General features: G+C 39.4%; 1 protein-coding gene across 1 annotated transcript in view; it reads left to right on the forward strand.

The window, feature by feature from the left end:
• HDAC9 (histone deacetylase 9) overlaps positions 1–21,707 on the forward strand; it is a 967,189-nt gene that overhangs the window by 900,973 nt on the left and 44,509 nt on the right. Inside the window, exon 25 of the mRNA XM_066238685.1 lies at positions 15,913–15,997. Coding sequence (XP_066094782.1) covers positions 15,913–15,997 — 85 coding nt within the window. The remainder of the gene's footprint in view (positions 1–15,912; positions 15,998–21,707) is intronic.

Genomic DNA, 21,707 nt, shown 5'->3' on the forward strand with positions numbered 1-21,707 from the left:
AGATAATATATTTTACATATTCACCTATATTCTCAAATTGCTTATTTGATTTCAAATATAGAATCCTTTTAAAGAAGCCAAGTGGTTTTAATATTTGCATTATAAAGTCTTATGCCAGACATGCAGAAAACCTAACTGTAGGTTGTGGATTATGGCTCCATGGATGATTGACCTTCCCAAAAGGAAATGTTACCCAAAGGAAATTATGGATTTCACTGGCTCTTTGAGCATAATGCTCTTATAATCTATACTCTGCCCACTCTATTCTTCCAACGGAATATTTCCCATGAATATGAAATAATTTTTCTTGTAATTTTTTTATAAGACATGACTATGGTTCAGAACAAATTCAAGTCAGTTGTGTGGAGTTATATGGTTTCTTAATTTATCTGAGTTTACTAAAAAGCAAAATGGATGTGTTTTTTATATCTTCCTTCCCATGTGTACTCTTTTGACTGGGATCTCCTTGGTCATTTTATTATATATAACCTAATCCTAAAGATAAAGTAAACTGTTTTCATAGAACAATTAGTTGACATTAGAAGGATATCATCTAATTTATAGTTTGAAACCTATATATTTCCTCTACATTTTTAGAAAGACCAGACTTGAGATAGAAGAAATGATAAAAGTATCATTGGCCAATCTTAAACATGCCCATGTCAGTGTATAGATGCTAAAAATTTCAGTAAGTGATAAGTGAAATGATTATTAGTTATATTGACTGTTAAATCACCTTTATTATCTACATGTTTTATAGTAAATTTGATTTAGTTATTAGAAAACCCTAAACACTATTGTGTTCCTTGTAATTGGCTATATTTAATTACATAAACACAATCTAAAATTTGTTCATATGATCTAAAGAGAGACAGGTTTAAAGAATCCATGTCTTTCTGTATTTTTTTTCATTGATATTTCATAGGGATATAAGCAAAACTATAGATTTCCCACAAGATTCTTTAAAGATAACAGATAGATTTGGTATATTAAACTTTGAGAGAGAAATTTTGGTGTGTCAGGTATATAAGTATACAGAGTAACAAAACTAAGAGAAATAAGGATTTTAAAAAAATGAAAAATGGAAGAAAAATATATGTGTGTTGTACATTATAATTTATTTCAAAAAAGGAAATGAAAATGTAATACTTGAAACAACTTAAAGAACAAAGATTTCTTCTCACTTTCATTGACAATATAATTTATAATCCAAGGCCTGGTTTTCTCATTTTTTTTCTAGTTCAAAGGTCATCATGACTAACAGCCATGACTACATTGACATTTTAAATTTCATTCCTTTAGAAAAATAATATATAAGGCATACTGCATGTACCTCACCATTTAAGAAACTACATATGTGTTGTTTCTACAGTAGTTTGACTTGGTAAGCTCTAGGTAAGAAAATAAAAAAGGACGTCTTTCAGATATCAGTTGTGCCATTTCAAATCCTAATTTTCCTTCAAACTCCCTTTTCAAGTGATTAATAGGGCAATTATAACTTATTATCTGGGATTTCACTTTCACAAATAACAAAATGTAGTAAAGGTTGAGCTTAAAACATTGGCAGAACCTTCTTTGGCTTCTCAACACTGAACATGCAATTGAACTCAAATTAGGAAGGTCAAGAAGGGCCTTTCTGAGGGACTCTGCACTTTGTCAGATGTATTTATTCATGTGCAGGGGATTAGAATCCATAAACATTTTGCCAGTTTTTTTTTAATGCTATTTCTTTTCCTTGTTGTTCTTGGCCAGGCCATTGCAATACAGCAAAATGCTGCTTTATACAGCTTATTATCAGCAGAATAATATGAATGACATAACCCAAAGGAATTGTAAAATCAGCAGGAACTCTTGGCTCTGCATCTCAGTGGAGACACATAGATGGGTACCAAAAACTTTTATATTTTAAAAATTAAGTTATCTGAGTGTTGCAGCCAAATTAGGCATTTCTTATTTTTATATATATTTTTAATTATAAAAGTGATCTAGTTAGCAAAATATATTTTAACAATTCTTCTAAGAAATATGCACAAGGTCAGTCAAAATAATATACTGTTAGATTAAAACTAATTTGAGTATGGTACAGGAAATTCCTAGAGGCAACTGATTCTAAAGATATACCAGAAGTCTGTTTTGTTTTTTTTCTTCTTTTTTTTTGGCAAAGTTCAGAACTTAGAATTAGCCGTCCAATCAGTTAATAATGAATATTTTTGAACTCCTTCAAAGAAACCCTTACAAACACTAGCTTGGAGTTTGCAAGAAATTGAAGTGACTATAAAATGAGAAAGCTCTTAGGTTGCCTGGAATGGCATCAGTGATGCTAAGGTGAATAGTCACATCATTTTCAGAACTAGTTATAAAAACATCTGTATGCTTCTCAGAGAAACTGATTTTGCTAATCTGTTCTAGCCCTGGCTGGCAAACAATGTCACAGTTGCTTTAGGGCCAAACTTGCCTACTGTTCTGCAAAGCCAATTAGCGACACCCTGGGTTCCTTCCTCTTAAACAAAACTTTTCCAAGAGGTGAGAAAAGCTTACGCAGTTGGCATTCCTATGGAATCTGAAAGAAAAACATTGAAAACTTTTAGGGGGGGGGCAAAGGTAAAAAGAGAGGACATATCGTAGGTAAGAGTCTTGTGTAATGAGTTGAGAACATAGCCATTAAAAGACCACCTGTCAAAACAGAATAAATGACAGTTTTAAGCTTGTTAGAGAAAAAAAAATTTGCCATAAATAGAAGCTGTTAAGATGATGCTACTGCCTCTGGTACTGACGATCCAGTGCATATTTGACTCTATAGCATATTTTCTCTTAATATCCCCCATTCTTTGTAAGGTTTAGCTTCTAGGTCCTTCCTTCCTTCCTTCCTTCCTTCCTTCCTTCCTTCCTTCCTTCCTTCCTTCCTTCCTTCCTTCCTTCCTCCCTCCCTCCCTCCCTCCCTCCCTCCCTCCCTTCCTCCCTCACCCCTCCCCCCTCCCTCCTCCCCTTCCTCCTCCCTTCCTTCCTCCCTCCCTCCCTCCCTCCCTCCCTTCCTTCCTCCCTCCCTCCCTCCCTCCTCTCCTCTCTCCCTCTCTCCCTTCCCTCTCTCCCTCTCTCCCTCCCTTCCTCCCTCCCTTCCCTCCCTCTGTCCCTCCTTCCTACTTTCCTATTTTCTTCCTTCCCTTCCTTTCCTTTCCTTCCTTTCTGGCACAAACTCTCTTCTTTCCTTTTCCTTTAGGCTCACTCTCTCTCTCTTCCTCTCTCTTCCTCTCTCTGTTCTCCTTTTCCTTGTAATAACTGCTGTCTCCTGTTGAGTAGGCTCAGCTGCTTTCATTTGACTTGGATTTCAGCAACAGTGGCTAAACTTAGTGGGTGTGTATGTTGATAATCTTTCCAAGATGACTTTTTGCTCAGAAGCTGCTGAAAAAGTCTCTTGCATTGACTCTAGTAAGTTTTGACAACCACCCCTGAGGTGAACTCTTAAGATGTTGTTGTCCAAGTTGCTCATCGGGGGGTTTGTTTTCATTCGATTTTGAATGGGGAAGTCGTCTTACCATCTTTTTCATCCCTTAAGATTATGTATGGTTAAACTCCATTGGGGAATTGGTGTGAATCTGGGAAAGTTTACAAGCTCCTACTTCGGAACTTGTAATTCGTGATAGAAGAAGGGGAACTCAATACAGGAAAAATGTGTGTTAATCCAAAATAATGTTGTTCCATGATCTTCTCTTAGACTGTGAAACCTATCTACACTCTTGAAAAATACTGTATGGGTAATCTAAAGAGATGAAAAATATTTGGAAAATATTAATTGAAGATCTTTTCCATTGTAGATATGGCCTATGATGTTGCATTTCTTATATTCAACAAGGCTTACGGGAAGCAGAGCCAAAGTCATTGGGGATTTTCTGATGGTTTATGTATTTTAGCAAACACTAAATAAAGTAGAAGTTACCTAGATAGCTCAAACTCCACTATGCAGGTCTTCTGTACTGTTTGTCTTTGGGCTTTTCAGAAAGGTGTTAAAAGGAATGTGGCTGGGAACCTGGACCCTTCTTTCTAATAGTCTGGTTACAAATAAAAGACAGAAAGCATTTCTTTTCAGTGATGAAGCAAACATGTTGTAACAGTCATTTATCTGTACATTCATTCTGTAGGCTTTTACTGGGCATCCATTTTATGCCCAAAAGTTTTAATACACAAGTAAAAATAAAAGAAATATTAACAAAGTACTCTGGGAATGTATGAGCCTTTGCTTTTAGGTATATTTGAATGGAGGATTGTTTTAATAGAGAAAGTAACATTTAACACTGGTCTTGAATAGAAATGAGATTTTGACAAAGTACAAGGAAAGGATTTATCTCTTGTAGTGGAAATGCATAGATAAGGACATTAAGACTTTGAAATAGTGGATGGCTCCTTTTTTAGATTTGCTTGCTTTGTTTTTGGCAAAAGAGAGGCTACTTTAAGTGGAATAAAAGGAAATAATGAGGTTGGATCAATGGAACTAAATATCAGAAGAAATTAGAATTTAGAGGAAAACATAAGAATATTGAATAAATGAGTCCCATGCTTTGGGTTACTACAATAACCAAATAGTGTGTGATTTTTGGAGACAATGGAATTTCAGACAAGCAAACAAAATTTATTAAGGAAATAATCATTAGAAATAGTTTTCCCTAGATTATCAATGAAAAAAAAATAAAACTCTGTCAGTGACATGCTGGACCTTGCTCTTAATAGCTTATGAGAGCTAATTCTATGTATCGCCACTCAAGTCTGAGTTCAGGGACATCACATTGGTAGTTTAAAATAGGCCATGGTGGGAATATTTACACCACAGAAATCAGCAAATACTGCAAATTACAGCTATTTTTTAGACAGCCAGCTGTTAAACATTTGCCAGCACACCACCGCTACATGATGTGAAACAGCTCTTCTTAGCAGAAAAAATCAACATTTGGAAAAGAGTATAGTACAAATCTTTTTACTAAACAAAAAATTAAGGAGAAACAGTTTAGAAACATGCAAATTAGCAGATTAAAGAAAGAAGAGAAAATTAAAAAAGCAAATGAGGGTAAGAAAACCAAAGATCAAAGAGAATGAAACATGAGAACTTTCCAAGTATAGCTATCAGATTTAAACTTATTTGTAAAAATAGGGACAAAAAAGCAAGATTTTTGGCATATAAAATGAACTAGCCTTCTTGATAACCATTAGTGGTGAAACATGGACATTATGTTAGGAAACCATGCATACACCACTGAGCAAAGTTCCCCTCAATGTTATTGAAACTTCAATTTAACATGCACCCTTCAATATATGTAGTGTTTCCCTAACTCAGCTTATACTGTTTGAAATGTTTTCTTATTATATTGCATATCTACAATTTTATCTCAAGGATTAAGAATATTCATAGTTTAAATTACCCAACTAATGGCATTCATTCTCTTCTTTCCAACAGACCATTATGCATACTTCTTCTTACCTTTAAATTCAATTTTTATTATTTAGCTAATTATTGGCATAAGTATTTAAAGATGCCATTACATCTGAACTTTCCATAGTTAAGTATCATGGAATACAATTTGGATATGACAGTAAATGACGGCACTTCCTCATAGTCTTCTCTTCTCCATTCCATGGCTAAGATATTGTGTAACCTACATTTCTCTAGGGGTGCGGTAGTTTGGGATAAAACTCAGCTAGCAGAACAATAACCACAGTAGTAATCTCAGGTTCGGACCACTGTCTCCCTCATTTTACTCAAGGAATTCATTCAGTATCTTTTTTTTTTTTTTTTTTTTTTTTGTATTTTTCTGAAGCTGGAATTGGGGAGAGACAGTCAGACAGACTCCCGCATGCGCCCGACCGGGATCCACCCGGCACACCCACCAGGGGGCGACGCTCTGCCCCTCTGGGGCGTCGCTCTGTTGCGACCAGAGCCACTCTAGCACCTGGGGCAGAGGGCAAGGAGCCATCCCCAGCGCCCGGGCCATCTTTGCTCCAATGGAGCCTTGGCTGCAGGAGGGGAAGAGAGAGACAGAGAGGAAGGAGAGGGGGAAGGGTGGAGAAGCAGATGGGCGCTTCTCCTATGTGCCCTGGCCGGGAATTGAACCCGGGACTTCTGCACACCAGGCCGACGCTCTACCACTGAGCCAACCGGCCGGGGCCGGTTCATTCAGTATCTAATGGGAGCTGAATGGCATGACTGTACCCTTTGTCTCTCGGTCATCCTGATACTCTCATAAGACTTGTTAGGTGTATGTCACTTCTCTTGGCTCAAAATATTTCTTTATTGCTGTATGATGTAACCCTTCACCACCCACATGTATGCAGGCTGTAGGCAGATTTAGTATGAATCATCTCAGTAGACTGTCAATGTCATAACTTTATTATCAATAGAACCTACCCTGATTTACTTTTTTTTTTTCTTCAGTTTTTTTGGTCAAGGATTATAGTGAGTTCAAATGAATAAAAGGGGTTATTTTGAGAATGACTCATGAATCACAATATGGATAAAATTATAACCAGATCTACTCAAGCAATCAAATTAAACATATACAACTAATTGCAGACATTTCTAAGACAATTATTTAAATGAAAGTTGAGTTTTAACCACCAATCCCTCCTCACTAGGGAATTTATAATAGTTCATTAGCATGAAGGATCGGGTCTGCTTCCCTTATCCTCTTGGTCTCGATCATTATATTCTTCTGAAGTCCCACAATATCTTTGATCCTGACAACTGAACCTTTTCTGAATTTTTTCTCAGTTGCTTTGCATGTGATAGGGGGACTTTCAGTTACCTTCGTAAGTGACATGGTGCTCTGTAGCTAAGAATATAACCTGTGGTTCTTGCTGCAAAGCTTGTCATCTCACTTTGTTCTCAGAGCATCATAAAATAGTGGAAAGAACATGGAATCAAGAGCCAGCCTTAGTTTCCCTGTTCCCTTACGTCAGAAAATATTTTCTCTTTTTAAATTGTTTTTAATTATAAAATGTGATATTCATATGGAAAACTGTATAAAACGTAAGTGTACAATTCAATGAAATATTGCAAGTAGAGCATATATATATATATATATATATATATATATATATAAAACTATTCACTAGGTCAAGAAATAGTATAATGTCTGCAGACCCCAAGTCCCCTTTCCTAATCAGTACTCTAATTTCTCATAGTAAACAAATTCTCAGGTTTCTTTTTTTTTTTTTTTTTTTTTTTTTTTTTGTATTTTTCCGAAGCTGGAAACGGGGAGAGACAGACAGACTCCCGCATGCGCCCGACCGGAATCCACCCGGCACACCCACCAGTGGGCAACGCTCAGCCCACAAGGGGGCAATGCTCTCTGCCCACCAGGGGGCGATGCTCTGCCCCTCCAGGGCATCGCTCTGTCGCCGCCTGGGGCAGAGGCCAAGGAGCCATCCCCAGCACCCGGGCCATCTTTGCTCCAATGGAGCCTCGCTGCAGGAGGGGAAGAGAGAGACAGAGAGGAAGGAGAGGGGGAGGGGTGGAGAAGCAGATGGGCGCTTCTTCTGTGTGCCCTGGCCGGGAATCGAACCCGGGACCCCTTGCACACCAGGCCGACGCTCTACCACTGAGCCAACCAGCCAGGGCCAGGTTTCTAACAAAGAATTTGAATCTACCTGTTTCAGACCTTTATATACAGTAAATTATAAAATATATATCCCTTTAAATCTAACTTACTTTGTTCAACATTATGTTTGTGAGATTCACCCATGTTGCTTTTGCTAGCTATAGTTCATCCATTTTCGTTATTCATATAGCATTCCATTTTATAGAAAGAATTTCTAGAGAAAGGTCACTGTTTATATATCTATTCTACTTTTGATGATTATAGGGTTTTTTTTTTCCAGTTTGGGAGCCATTATATACAATGCTGTGATTGACATTTTATATACATTTTTGGGTACATTTGTACATACATTTCTGTTTAGTAGATATCTAAAAGTGGTGGATCATAAGGTAGTTCTATTTTCAGTTTTTTGAGGAACCACCATACTTTCTTCCATAATGGTTGTACTACTTTACACTCCCACCAACAATGAATGAGTGTTCCTTTTTCTCTACAACCTCTCCAACATTTGCTGTTACCTGTCTTGTTAATAATAGCTAATCTAACAGGTGTGAGGTGGTATCTCATTGCAGTTTTGATTTGCATTTCTCTAATAACTAATGAAGATGAACATCTTTTCATATATCTGTTGGCCATTTGTATTTCTTCCTGGAGGAAGTGTCTGTTCATGTCCTCTTCCCATTTTTTTATTGGATTGTTTGTTTGTTTGTTGTTGAGTTTTATGAGTTCTTTGTATATTTTGGACATTAGGCCCTTATCTGAGCTGTTGTTTGAAAATATCATTTCCCATTTAGTGGCTGTCTGTTTATTTTGTTGTCAGTTTCTCTTGCTGAGCAAAAACTTCTTAGTCTGATGTAGTCCCATTCATTTATTTTGCCTTCACTTCCCTTGCCTTTGGAGTCAAATTCATAAAATGCTCTTTAAAACCAAGGTCCGTGAGTTTAGAACCTATGTCTTCTTCTAGGTAGTTTATTGTTTCAGGTCTTATATTTAGGTCTTTGATCCATTTTGAATTAATTTTTGTACAAGGGGACAAACTGTAATTGAGTTTCATTCTTTTGCATGTGGCTTTCCAGTTTTCCCAGCACCATTTGTTGAAGAGGCTTTCTTTTCTCCATTGTGTGTTGTTGGCCCCTTTATCAAAAATTATTTGACCATATATATGTGGTTTTATTTCTGGGCTTTCTATTCTGTTCCATTGGTCTGAGTGTCTATTTTTCTGCCAATACCATGCTGTTTTGATTGTCGCGGCTCTATAATATAGTTTGAAGTCAGGTATTGTAATGCCCCCAGCTTCGTTCTGCTGGATCGTGGCAGATGCATGTGTTTATTCTTTGGGGGTAATACCAAACTGTTTTCCATAGTGGTTGTCACAATTCATACTCTTTCCAGAACCATATGACTATTTCCATTGTTCCATATCCTTCCAACACTGGTGTTGTCAGCCTTAAAATTTTAGACATACTGAGGAATGTGTAGTGGTATATCATCAAGGTTTTGACTTTCCAGAGTACTAATGAAGTAATATTCCTAAACTATTAACTGGTTATTTGTATGTACCTTTTTTAAGGCACCTGATCCAATCTTTTGCCCACTTTCAGATTGCCATTGTGAGAAGTTCTTTATAAATTCTGTGATTTGCTTCATGTGTTAAAATATCTTGTCTGTCTAGCCCTGGCTGGTTGGCTCAGTGGTAGAGCATTGGCCCAGCATGTAGAAGTCCCTGGTTTGATTCCCAGCCAGGGCACACAGAAGAAACACCCATTTGCTTCTCCACCCTTCCTCCTCTCCTTCCTCTCTATCTCTCTCTTCCCCTCCCACAGTCAATGCTCCATTGGGGCAAAGTTGGCCCGTGTGCTGAGGATGGCTTCATGGACTCCTCCTCAGGCGCAAGAACGGCTCTGGTTACAGTGGAGCAATACCTCAGATAGGCAGAGCATCGCCCCCTGGTGGGCATGTCGGGTGGATCCTGGTTGAGCACATGCAGAAGTCTGTCTGTCTGCCTCCCCTCCCCCCAACTTCTCACTTAAGAAAAAAAAATTAAAAAGTAAAATATATCTTGCCTGTCTTTTCATCCTCTTAATTTGTGTCTTTTGACAAATAAAATTAAATTTTAAATGGAGTATGATTTATCAGTAGTTTTCTTCCTAATTAATTCTTCTTGTATTCTGTTGAAGTATGCTTTCTATAAAACAAAATCATGAAAATATTCTTCCTAGCTTTTCCTTAAAGCTTTATTTTTAACTTCAGCATTGATATGTACAGTTCATCAGGAGCTGTTGAACATGCATCTAGCATGCGATGAAAGTCAAGTTTTGTTTTGTTTTAATGTGAATATACAGTGGATCCAGGACCACAATTGAAAAGACCCATCTATTCTTTTTTTCTTTTTAAAAAATTTATTATTTTAGCAAGAGAGAAATGAAGAGAGAAAGCATCCATCGTTCTTGTATGTGCCCTGACTGGGAATCGAACTGGCAACCTCTACACTTCTGAGCACCACTAACCAACTGAGCTATCCAGCCAGGGCAGACCCATCTATTCTTTATGGCTTGGCAGTGGTATCTCTACACTATTCCACAGGTCTTTTTGTCTACCCTTGTGACATCTTAACTATGATAGCTTTATAAGAAATCTTGGCATCTGGTAGAACAAATCTTCCAGTTCTTTTTTTTCTTCAAGTCAGTCTTGGCTATGTTTGTCCCTTCTGCGTTTTCAGATAAAATTTTAGACTCAGTCTGTGCTGATTCTAAAGTGGATTTAGTTCACTGCAAAAGCAAAGATTATCACATTGTAATAAAATATTTTGTTTAACAGACGGTTTCTGTATTGAAATTATAAAGTTTAAATAGAAAAATTAAGCAAAAAATTAAACTACAAATAATTATGGAAAGAAAGCCCATATGGCTATATGTGTCAATGTCAGATAAATTGGACTTTGTAAGATATAGAAAGAATTAAAGATAAAAAGAGATACTTCATAGTAAATCTTCTACATAACTGAGAAGATAAGACCATTTAAATTTCATGTATCTAGTAACAAAGCTTGAGAAAGAAGAAAAGAGCTGGAAGCATCACAGTTCCGGATTTCAAAGTGTATTCCAAAGATGCAGTAATCAAACCAGCATGGTACTGTCATAAATACAGACATAGAGACCATGGAACAAAATATATAGCACAGAAATAAATTCACACATATATGGTCAACTGATCTGTGAGAAGGTGCCAAGAATACAAAATGGAGAAAAGACAGCCTCTTGAACAAATGGTGTTGGGAAAAGTGGATATTCACTTATGAAAGAATAAAACTTGACTCTTTTTTTTAATATAAATTTTTATTAATGTTAATGGGGTGACATCAATAAATCAGGGTACATATATTCAAAGAAAACATTAAAACTTGACTCTTATCTTAGACCATACATAAAAATAAACTCAGAATAGATTAAAGATTTAATTGTAAGACTCAAAATTATAAAATGCCTAGAAGAAAACAGGGGAAAGGTTTAATGTCATTGGTATTGGCATTGATTGTGTGGATATGACACCAGAAGTACGGCAACAAAACTGAAATAGAAATACCTCAAACCACATAGCTTTTGTACAGCACAAGAAATAGTCAACAGAATCAAAGGCAATCTATGGAATGAGAAAAATATGTGTATATATGATAGGGTATTCATCTCCAAAATATATAAGAAACTCTTACAGCTTAGTAATAAATGAAACAAACTACCAAATAAGCTGATTTGAAAAGTGGGCTAAGGCTGACTCTGGCCTGTTAACTCAGTCAGTTAGAACGCCATCCCAGAAAACCACAGTTGTGGTTTTGATCCTTGGTCAGGACACACACAGGAAGCAGCCAGTGAATGCACAACTAAGTGGAACAACAAATGAATGCTTCTCTCTCTCTCTCTCTCTCTCTCTCTCTCTGTGTGTGTGTGTGTGTGTGTGCGCGCGCGCGCGCGCGCGCCCTTTCTCCTCTCTCTCTGAAATCAATCAATACATAATAATTTTTTTTTAAATGGGCTAAGGCCCTGGTTGGCAAACTGCAGCTCACAAGCCACATGCAGCTCTTTGGCCCCTTGAGTGTGGCTCTTCCACAAAATACCACGTGTAGGCGCTACCTCGATAAGGAATGTACCTACCTATATAGCTTAAGTTTAAAAAATTTGGCTCTCAAAAGAAATTTCAATCGTTGTACTGTTGATATTTGGCTCTGTTGACTAATGAGTTTGCTGACCACTGGGCTAAGGCCTTGAATAGACATAACTCCAAGAAAGACATTATGAATGGCCAACAGATATATGAAAAAAATACTTAGTGTCACTAATCATCAGGGAAATGCATATCATAACCACAAGGAGAGGGTTATCACCTCACATCTATAAGGATGTCAGGATGATTATCATCAAAAACTAAAATACAAAAACAAGTGTTAGCAAGAATGTGGAGAAATTGGAACCCTTGCTCACTGTTGGTGGGAATGCAAAATGTTACAACCACTATAGAAAACAAAATAGAGGGTACTCAAAAAATTAAATATAGGACTGCCCCATCAATCCAGCAATACCACTTTTTAGATTTATCTGAAAGAATCAAAAGCAGGAGCTTGAAGAGATATTAAAACTCCCATGATCCTTGCAGCACTTTTTACCATAGTTAATATGCAGAAACAAACCCAATGTCTATTGACAGACAAATGGCTAAGAAAATGTGGTTCATACATACAGTGGGATACTATTCAGCTTTAAAAAGAGAAGGTGATTCTGCAATATGCAGCAACATGGATGACCTTAATGACATTATGCTAAGTGAAATCATTCAATTACAGGAAGAGAAATACTTTATGATTCCACTTCTATGAGGTATTTAAAATAATCAAACCCATGTTTCTTTCCATTAATCCTTCCTTCATTCATTCAAAAATGCTTTTTGTATACCAGGCTCTATCTTTGCCTTCACATGGCTCACAGCAAAGTAGACAAAGGCAGACATGGCTGACTATAATATAATGTGTTTAGTAGAATAAACAAGAGTGTTTGAGACACGGATGCAAGCAGTTTGCTCTAACACAGAATTTTAAGAAAAATATTAAGGAGCAGGCAATATTGTGCTAGTCCTTGAATGATGTAGTAAGGTATCACCAATTCAAAGAAAAATGGAAAAAACAAAACAGAAATCAGGGGACAGAATAAATAAAGGCATAGAAGTGTGAAAAGACTTGGCGTATTTGGGAAACATAATATAAAAGCTAACAAGAGTAGTTAGTAGATTCTTTCTTCGGTTGATGAATACATACGTCCTTATGTACCTGTTATATATATATACAAAATTTGTTTAGCTTCTTTTTCCTTCTGCTCTGAGTCATGAAAATAACATAGCTAATTTTCATGTCTCAGAAGTACACAGTGAATTTTAAAATTCTTACTCAAGAGCCTCTCCAAGGAGGGGCCTATTTCCATCAATACATCTTAGCCAACTAAAATCATTTTGATGATTTAAATGATCTGATTCTAAAGAATCTGAAAATTAGTACTCACAACATGGTAATGGCTAAATTTTATGGTGTTTTAAAGTAGCTATAATACTTAGAATATACATGGTATGTGCAACCTAACATCGGAATTTTATCAATACATTATTACAACTTTCTATAAAAGATATAGAAAAATAAATTTCCCTGACATAGTTCTGAAAAATTTTATAAAGAATTGCTGTAAGTAATGGTTGCAATTCAGCTTTAGCTACAATAAAGCTGAATAAGCACTTTATGTGTCAAGAGGCTGTGTTAAAATTATCTATTGTATCTTTTAGCTCCATAATAATAATTATTACATGATGGAATTGCTCAACAAACTGCTACTGACATTGACTAGCCTCACTAGCCAAATTTTTTGCTACATCTTATTGGCCAAACTAAATACATAAACCACCTTGACAGAATATTCTTATTTTTGCTACAATTTATAAAGACTATTTAATATTATTTTTATTACAGTTAGTTATTAAATTACTAATAATGACCAATAATCATAAATATTTATTAAATAGACGCTTAAATCAGACGTTTGTAGTGGTTTCAATTGCAAATGATTAACAAACCCTACAAATGACAGCTCAGTTCTGTGGCCCATCTACACAGGGTGTTAATATATGAGATCAACCTCTAAAATCTGCTTGCCTTCTTGCAAGCTCAGAGTATTATCCAATGCCTTCTCTACAGAGCTAGCCAGGAAAAAATAACTTACACTGAGAATTTTCTAAATTCAGCTCTGTCCGTGTGTATACCCCTAAAATGAAACAAATTGGGCCAATTTGCTAAAGGTTAAATCCTCTAAAATAACACTCACCTAAAACACCCTGGGAATGGTTCGGGAGGCTTAAATTATCAGTGTAATTGCCTTAATTCTCTTGGTTGCTTTTATAAGTAGATACAACATTATTGACCGACTATTTCAATTTGGGGGTTTAGGGTTGTTTGTATATTTACTCTCAACACCTTGAATCAAGTTTACTTTCTACATAACCCAAGTCTTAAATAAATAGCCCACAGATTTTTAATACAAGAGAGTTCCAGAAGTGAGGTTTTTCTCTGTCTGGACCTTTCTTTCTAGTAGCCAGCATCTTCTACTTTGTGAGCCTTTTAATCCTAAAGTCACAGGAAAATGTTACAAAGGACTAAATCCGCTGACCGCGCCTTGTGATTTTGTTCTTAAATATTTGAACGTAGAGTGATGTTTCCAAACATTCTACTGATAAAAATCTACCTGATTTCTATTAAAAATATTCTCTACAATCTGAAATAGCAGCGAGAGGGAAGATTATTTATGAGGAAAGGAAACCCTGTCTCATTCTTGAGCAACAGTTTTCCAAGGAATCTTCTGTCATGATTCAGTAGTTTCCCTGAGAGAAGAGGTTGTTACTAGAACCACGTATTCTTGAAGACACTATCTGAAAGACCAGGTTTGTTGTTTTTTTTTAAAAAAAAAGGATTTGAACAAGTTTCAAGGGATTCAGATCGCAGAACCCTTCACTGAACACTGTGCTGTTGTCTTTTCCTCTCACCAAGCTGTATTGCAAATAAACCTTTTGATGTTGTAAAGGGTTTTCTTTGTCAGCTAAGAAAAACACTCTGGGAAGTTATATTTGGTGAATTTGCCCATGTATAAATATCCCTGAGTTAGCCTGTTACCCCATGGCATCTGGAACAAAGGTGCTATTGTTTTAGACTCCATGATTGAAGTATAGAATAATCAATTCAGAAAGACCCTGGGGGGAAGATTCACCCGCATGTGCTGTGGAAACTTGGAATCCCTAAGATTTTTTGTTTTTTTCTACACACCAAGAGACATAGATGAGTCCATGCTTCGGTACCACGTCTAGGGGCAGCGGTTCCCATTCATGCCACATGCTAGCTTTACCGTCACTTTGTCTTTCAGACGACTAGCTTGAAATTTTCTAAGAAAACTCCGTTTTTGTCCACCTCTCTGTTGCTCTGACTTCCCTTGCTTTCTGGGTCACCATCGCTAGGCGGCCGTGGTTTGCAAGCGCTCTGGCTCTGCACATCCTGCAGCGGCATGCCAAGCTTCCTCACCAAGGTATTCCCCAGGACGCATCATAGGATTCGTTCTGCCAAAACACCCCATGAGTTATTTAAAACTCCTTCAATTCTTGTAAATCAGTGTTTGCTGAGCCTCTCCATGGAAAATCAGTGTAATTCCAGAAGCTCACGATAGATGTGCAAGGGCAGGAACGCGTCCTTTGTCTGCACACGGACACCTGCACAGTGATGAATACAGCGGAAGTTCCGATGCACGCTTATCGTGCCTTTGGTTTTCTGTGAACCTGTCCTCCGCCACTATTCACTAGCAGTTGAATCAGAGCAGCTGTGTCTCTTGGTTTTCTCCTGTGAAGTGTCCAAAAGGATAAGGTGGTTAGATGTAAAAACACTGCAAAACTACGGATAATATAGACGGCCCACTTTCTGTCTCCTGCGAGTTCCCTGAGGTTCCCTTTGCGAGGCCCAGCTGCAGACACAGACATGCTGGAATTTGGTTTGCGAGGACCCCACAGAAATTACACAAATAACTCAGATTTTTAATGAATAATACACAGACATGCACCTGCTTCAGGGACTTCATAGATTAGCCTGGTGACCAATAGAAAAGCCATTTGGAATTCAGTTACATGGCTGCAAAACCAGGGGGGAAAATGAAAAACTGGCTGTGCTTTTTAAAACTGAAACCAGCAAACTGTTAACTAGTTCTTTGAGCAAGTTTTTTAGGTTGTTTCAATTCTGCTCATACTCTGACTACTGTTCTTGCAGCTGGAGCCGCTGGCGGAAGACACTCTCCATCAAACCCCGAACGCGAATGCCGTGATTTCTTTACAGAAGATCATTGAAATTCAAAGTATGTCTTCCAACATTTTAAAATTAATTTGTAATCGGATGTAACATTTAAGCACATATTGAGAATTTGAGCATCTGAACAGCATATTTGAGTCCCTCAAATATGAGAAACATATTGCGAGTTATTTTTGTTTGCATAGATTATATACTATTCATATCTAAATCTGTTATTGCCTGGATCTTAATATGGCAACCTTATCTTGTACTGATAAAGGTGATTTAGAGACTCTAGGTTTAGAATCTCCCTTTTTCTTATAATATTTTCTGAGGACTTGGATTATTTTCCATTTTTACCACTAAGCATCCTCCCAGAACATTCAAATTAAGATAGAAACTCTGATTATATTGTCCAGTCTTAACTAAGGTCAATTATTTCCTAATGATGTTGGAATTCAGCAGTCATTGACCGGTTTTAAGTTTGGCGGGAGAGGAAAAGTTAATGAGAAAGCCTCACTATTAGAAAATCCAGCTAAACAAAGCAGGGAGACTCGGAGACTTGACTACTCTCAACTTCCCTTCACATTGCTGTTTCTTGTCGAGTTATCCTCTTCTGGTGATAACATTTCTGAGCGTGTGTATGCACGTGTGTGCATGCACAGAGCCACACTGAAGTTAAGCAGGAATCAACACAAAAGTTAGCAAGAAGGAAAAAGTCCAAGGAAAAAATTAAGTGTGAAGGAGGATCACGAAATTCCTTAGCTTTGCTCCTGTCCTGTGGAAGCATTTTGTAAACAGCACTGGACAGTCCTTTCCCGGCTATCTCTCTGCGACCTCACCTTTGCTTCCTTGCTCGGTAGTAATTTGGAGATAGGAGAGTGACTGGGCTTCTATATTCTCCATTCATCGGAGGCTGCACCTACTTTCAAATTATGCCAGACAGAAACTGGAAGTAACTTCCCACCTTGCTTAATTTCACTCATGCCTGGGTGGCAGACCATTAAATATTTATAGACTATAGATCCTAAGTGGAATAAACTTTGAATTTCAAAGATTTTCAGAGTATCAACAAAAACAAAAAACCAAAAACAAACAAATAAAAAAAAAACCATTCAAATGCTGGGAACCATAAGCCTCTGAGAGAAGGCTCAGGTAAAGGAACTGACGAAGATGAAGCAGGAAAGGCTAGAGGAGGTTTCGTAAGCTTGAGTACAAAACCTTGTCATTGCACCGACCTGTTTCATTACCACCGAGGGAGATTTAGAGGCTCCATTATGTATTATCTCAGATATCAGGGAAAGGAATCTTAAAGTGACAGCCTCCTCATGTTCAACCCCATCCAATCTCTTGCTACTTTGAGGCCATCCACCAAATAGTAGAAAACTTTCTAGTTGGTATACATATTATTCTCATTTATCCTGAGCATTCTTTTGCTATTATACACACAGACTATTAAATGTTATCATCCCTCTGTACGTTCAACAAGCATTCTTGAGTGCATACTACCTGGTGATGCGGGATAACAGTTAGTTATCAAGACGCAGAGGCAACGAAAAGGACTGAGGCAGAGTTGCTGGCACCGAGGGCTTTGCAGCCCAGCGAGCAAGAGACACAGCAGCACATCATTCCAGTGCAGGGTCACAGGTGCACCGATCGTGAAGCAGGAGCAGTGCCTTTCTTAATCCCCTTTCCGCTGGGATGAGAGGGATGGTCAGTGAGGCAGGTTCAGGGAGGGTTCAAGGAAGACTTCTTGGCAGTGATAGGGACTGAGCTTGATCTTGAAGACTGCACATATTTTGGTACGATGAAGAAAGAAAGGTTGTTTTGAAAGGAAAAACAGAAGCCAAAAGACTCTATTTTCACAGAGGTGGATAAATCCTAGTGAGTCAGCATTTACGCCTTTAGAAGCGGTACTGTTGCCTTTCGTATTGCACGGAATTTCCTAGAGGTGACTTTCCGCTGTGTGGTTGTTTACCTTTTGCCGCCGACATTTCCGAGGGCCTTGGGCAGCCTGCACGGGCCAAGCCAACTTGTCTGGTTCTTGAAAAGGATGCAGTCTAATATCAAAACTTGCTGTGTGAGAATTCTGCCCCCATGGATTCTGAATGTCTCTCTTCTGCTCCGAAATTTCATACCACCCAACACTGACCACTAACCCTCCATTTAAAAATCTGTTTCCTCCTAAACTCCCTTCGAGGATTCTTCCCAGCGCTTGTTAAATACTTCCACAGCCCATCAGCTCTAACACGTGGATTCGTATTAGTGGTATTTTATTGTAAGGTTTGTTTTTTTTATTTGCATTTTTGGTGTGTCATGTTTCGGTTGGTTAGTTGCAGTTCCTGAGTTAGGTGATGATCTCCTCGGAATCGTATCTTCTCCTCTCTACGTGTAACCTATGGGACGGGCTGGTAGCTCTGAGGAAATTTGAAGCGCGTGAGAGCCTGGCCATTGAGAGAAGGCAGTTTTTAGTGGGAAGAATTTGAATAACTCTTCAAGGCTCTCAGGAACCAATGCTTGTATCAAAGAGAGCTTTCGAAAGACTCCTTCTGAGTCATGTACAGTGTGTCCGTAAAGTCATGGTGCACTTTGACCAGTCACAGGAAAGCAACAAAAGACGATAGAAATGTGAAATCTGCACCAAATAAAAGGAAAACTCTCCCAGTTTCATACCTATTCAGTGCAGTTCGATGTGGGCTTATGCACAGATTTTTTAGGGCTCCTTAGGTAGCTATCCCGTATAGCCTCTACAGACTCGTCACTGACTGATGGCCTACCAGAACGGGGTTTCTCCACCAAACTGCCGATTTCCTTCAACTGCTTATCCCACCGAGTAATGTTATTCCTATGTGGTTGCGCTTCATTATAAATGCGCTGATATTCACGTTGCACTTTGGTCATGGATTCAAATTGAGCAAGCCACAGAACACGCTGAACTTTCTTCTGTACCGTCCACATCTCGACTGGCATGGCTGTGGGCTGCTCTGCTGTATACACAGTGTTACGTCATCATCTGTGCATGCGCACATGCTGTCACATCATCCTACAGAAACTGGGAGGGTTTTCCTTTTATTTGGTGCAGATTTCACATTTCTATCATCTTTTGTTGCTTTCCTGTGACCGGTCAAAAGTGCACCATGACTTTACGGATACACTGTATATATGATGTAGGTGAATACCATTGTTGGCTACTTAGCAATCATACTGTCCTCACTTCTACTCTAAGAAAACCTGGTTTACTGAAGAAGCTTTACCACCGGATGCCACACAACTCAGGGGAAGATGAACTTCTTCCCAGCTCCACGAGAACTGTTCCCAGTCTAAGCCTACACTAGTCTGTGATTAACTATGACCAGACAGGTTAAACAAAAACTTAACAGTAATTGGTTAAGGAATGGGTACGCAACCCAGTTCTGGCCAATGAGAATCAGGCTGGTTTCACAGATGGTCAGCCTGTGCAGTCACACGAGCCCCATGCTTACAAGGATTCTAGGTGTGGTTTAATGCTATTACCATTCCTGCCTTGAAAGTCTTCCTAAGTTTCCAGGGAAGACTGACAGTGGCAGACCACAGGGAGAATTCCAGTCGTGGCTGAGAGGGAACTGAATGGTAGGTTGAGGTTGTAAAGTGAAAAACAAACCCAAGATGACAGTGAGTTCTTGCCACTTAGGACATGGGATGAGAATCAGTTCAGAGAAGGTGGTTTGGTGCTGTGGCTTTGACCACTGTGTGATACATTTTTATGTGGTTCTGTCGAATTGTGTCTCTTTGGGGCGGCTCTTCCAGACAAAAGAAACGGGAAAGGGCAGTGTCAGTAAGGTCCGACGAGCAATAAAACCCAGTGGGCGTTTCAGAGTTGCAAGCTTCATAATGGCTTGGGAAATTACACTGCGGGCTCATGGGTTAGGAAACAATGCCGGATTTCTTTACAAAGTATAAAATTGCACTTTTACTTTTATTTTTCTCTCTTTTATAACCCACTCTGCCATTCCAAGGGTTCATAGGACTCCAGACCTAGACTGGGTTCCCCACCACCCCTTCGGTGGGTAAAACAGGCAGGACTGGCTGTATCATTTGTGGTTCCCAGTGCAAAATGGAAATGTGTTCGTGCTTCCTGGTTAAAAAAAAATGACTAATAATTTTATGAAAGTGACAGCAGAGCCTTGAACCAGGCACGGGAGCCCTGCTGAGCATGGGGCCCTCTGGGGCACTGTGCGTGTTGCCTGTTTATGAAGCCAGTCTTACAGGTAGCCTTTGTTGAACGGGAGGCCCTCCCCTTCCCATATGTCTCTGAGCGTCACGCAGGTGCCTCCTTTTCACTTTAGGAGGTGTTTGAATTGCACCCCACCTCCTTGCCCCGGTTCTGAAGGATTCTTTTGTGCTGCAGTTTGGGACTACACTATCAGAAAACTATGCCGATGTGGAGAAGCCGGCCTCGTAGCATGTGGCAAACATTCGGGCAAGCGAGTTCCTCGATCGCCTGGTCCCGAGGCAGCGGCGAGGCGCTGACAGGCCGTCAGTGAGTTTCTCTTTGAGACCCGAGCCCCCCAGCTGAGGGTATGCAGGTGCTGGAGGCCGCGATTAGCATTGGCCCTCTGCCTGGCCACATGTCTGCGAGTCTTCTGCGGCAGGATCATCCCTGTTGTCCTGTCCTTGTTTATGTTACTCATTTAGCCAGGAAGCAGAGGTCTCCCAGGGCACAAACAGCGAGGCGAACATTTCTCCTGACAGGTGAAGACCCTGTCTGACAGATCAGTGCCGGTTCCGTCTCAGGACGGTGGGTGCATACAAAGATCAGCCCCAGGTGAGATGACACAGTCTTCTGCCTTATCCCTATGACGTTTTCAAGACTTAACTCAGATGTTGTCTCTTTTGGGAAGCCATTTCTGAATCCTCCTGCATCTCTATTCTAGATTAGCTACAGTTCCAGTGGGTTTTCATAACAGAGATTTATTTTGTTATATATTTTTTTTAAGTTTCGGTTTACATTCAATCTTATTTTTGTATTAACATGAAGAGTGTTTTTAATTGCCATATCCTTTGTACAGTGTCTGGCACGCAGTAGGTGCTTTGCAAACTAAATGAGTGCATGATCGAATGAATGGGCTCACCTGTCAATGTTTGCCACATTTAATTTCCCAAAGCCCAGACTGGTACTGAACTACCCTACGATAGGTATACTCCTCGACGAGCCCATGCAGAAGGAGGGATTAAAAAGGGCAACCAGGCCCTGGCCGGTTGGCTCAGCGGTAGAGCGTCGGCCTGGCGTGCGGGGGACCCGGGTTCGATTCCCGGCCAGGGCACATAGGAGAAGCGCCCATTTGCTTCTCCACCCCCCACCCCCCCCTCCTTCCTCTCTGTCTCTCTCTTCCCCTCCCGCAGCCAAGGCTCAATTGGAGCAAAGATGGCCCGGGCGCTGGGGATGGCTCCTTGGCCTCTGCCCCAGGCGCTAGAGTGGCTCTGGTTGTGGCAGAGTGACGCCCCGGAGGGGCAGAGCATAGCCTCCTGGTGGGCAGAGCATCGCCCCTGGTGGGCAGAGCATCGCCCCTGGTGGGCGTGCCGGGTGGATCTTGGTCGGGCGCATGCGGGAGTCTGTCTGACTGTCTCTCCCCGTTTCTAACTTCAGAAAAATACAAAAAAAAAAAAAAAGGGCAACCAGGTTTGTGAAAGCCCATTTCCTCTCTCTCCTTCACAACCCACAAGGATGAATCCTTTCTAAATTAGGAAGAACACGCATTATTTGTGAGGTACTATTTCCATGGCTAAGCTTGGAGGTG

Source organism: Saccopteryx bilineata, chromosome 7, assembly GCF_036850765.1.
Source record: "Saccopteryx bilineata isolate mSacBil1 chromosome 7, mSacBil1_pri_phased_curated, whole genome shotgun sequence".
NCBI classification, from domain to species: Eukaryota; Metazoa; Chordata; class Mammalia; order Chiroptera; family Emballonuridae; genus Saccopteryx; species Saccopteryx bilineata.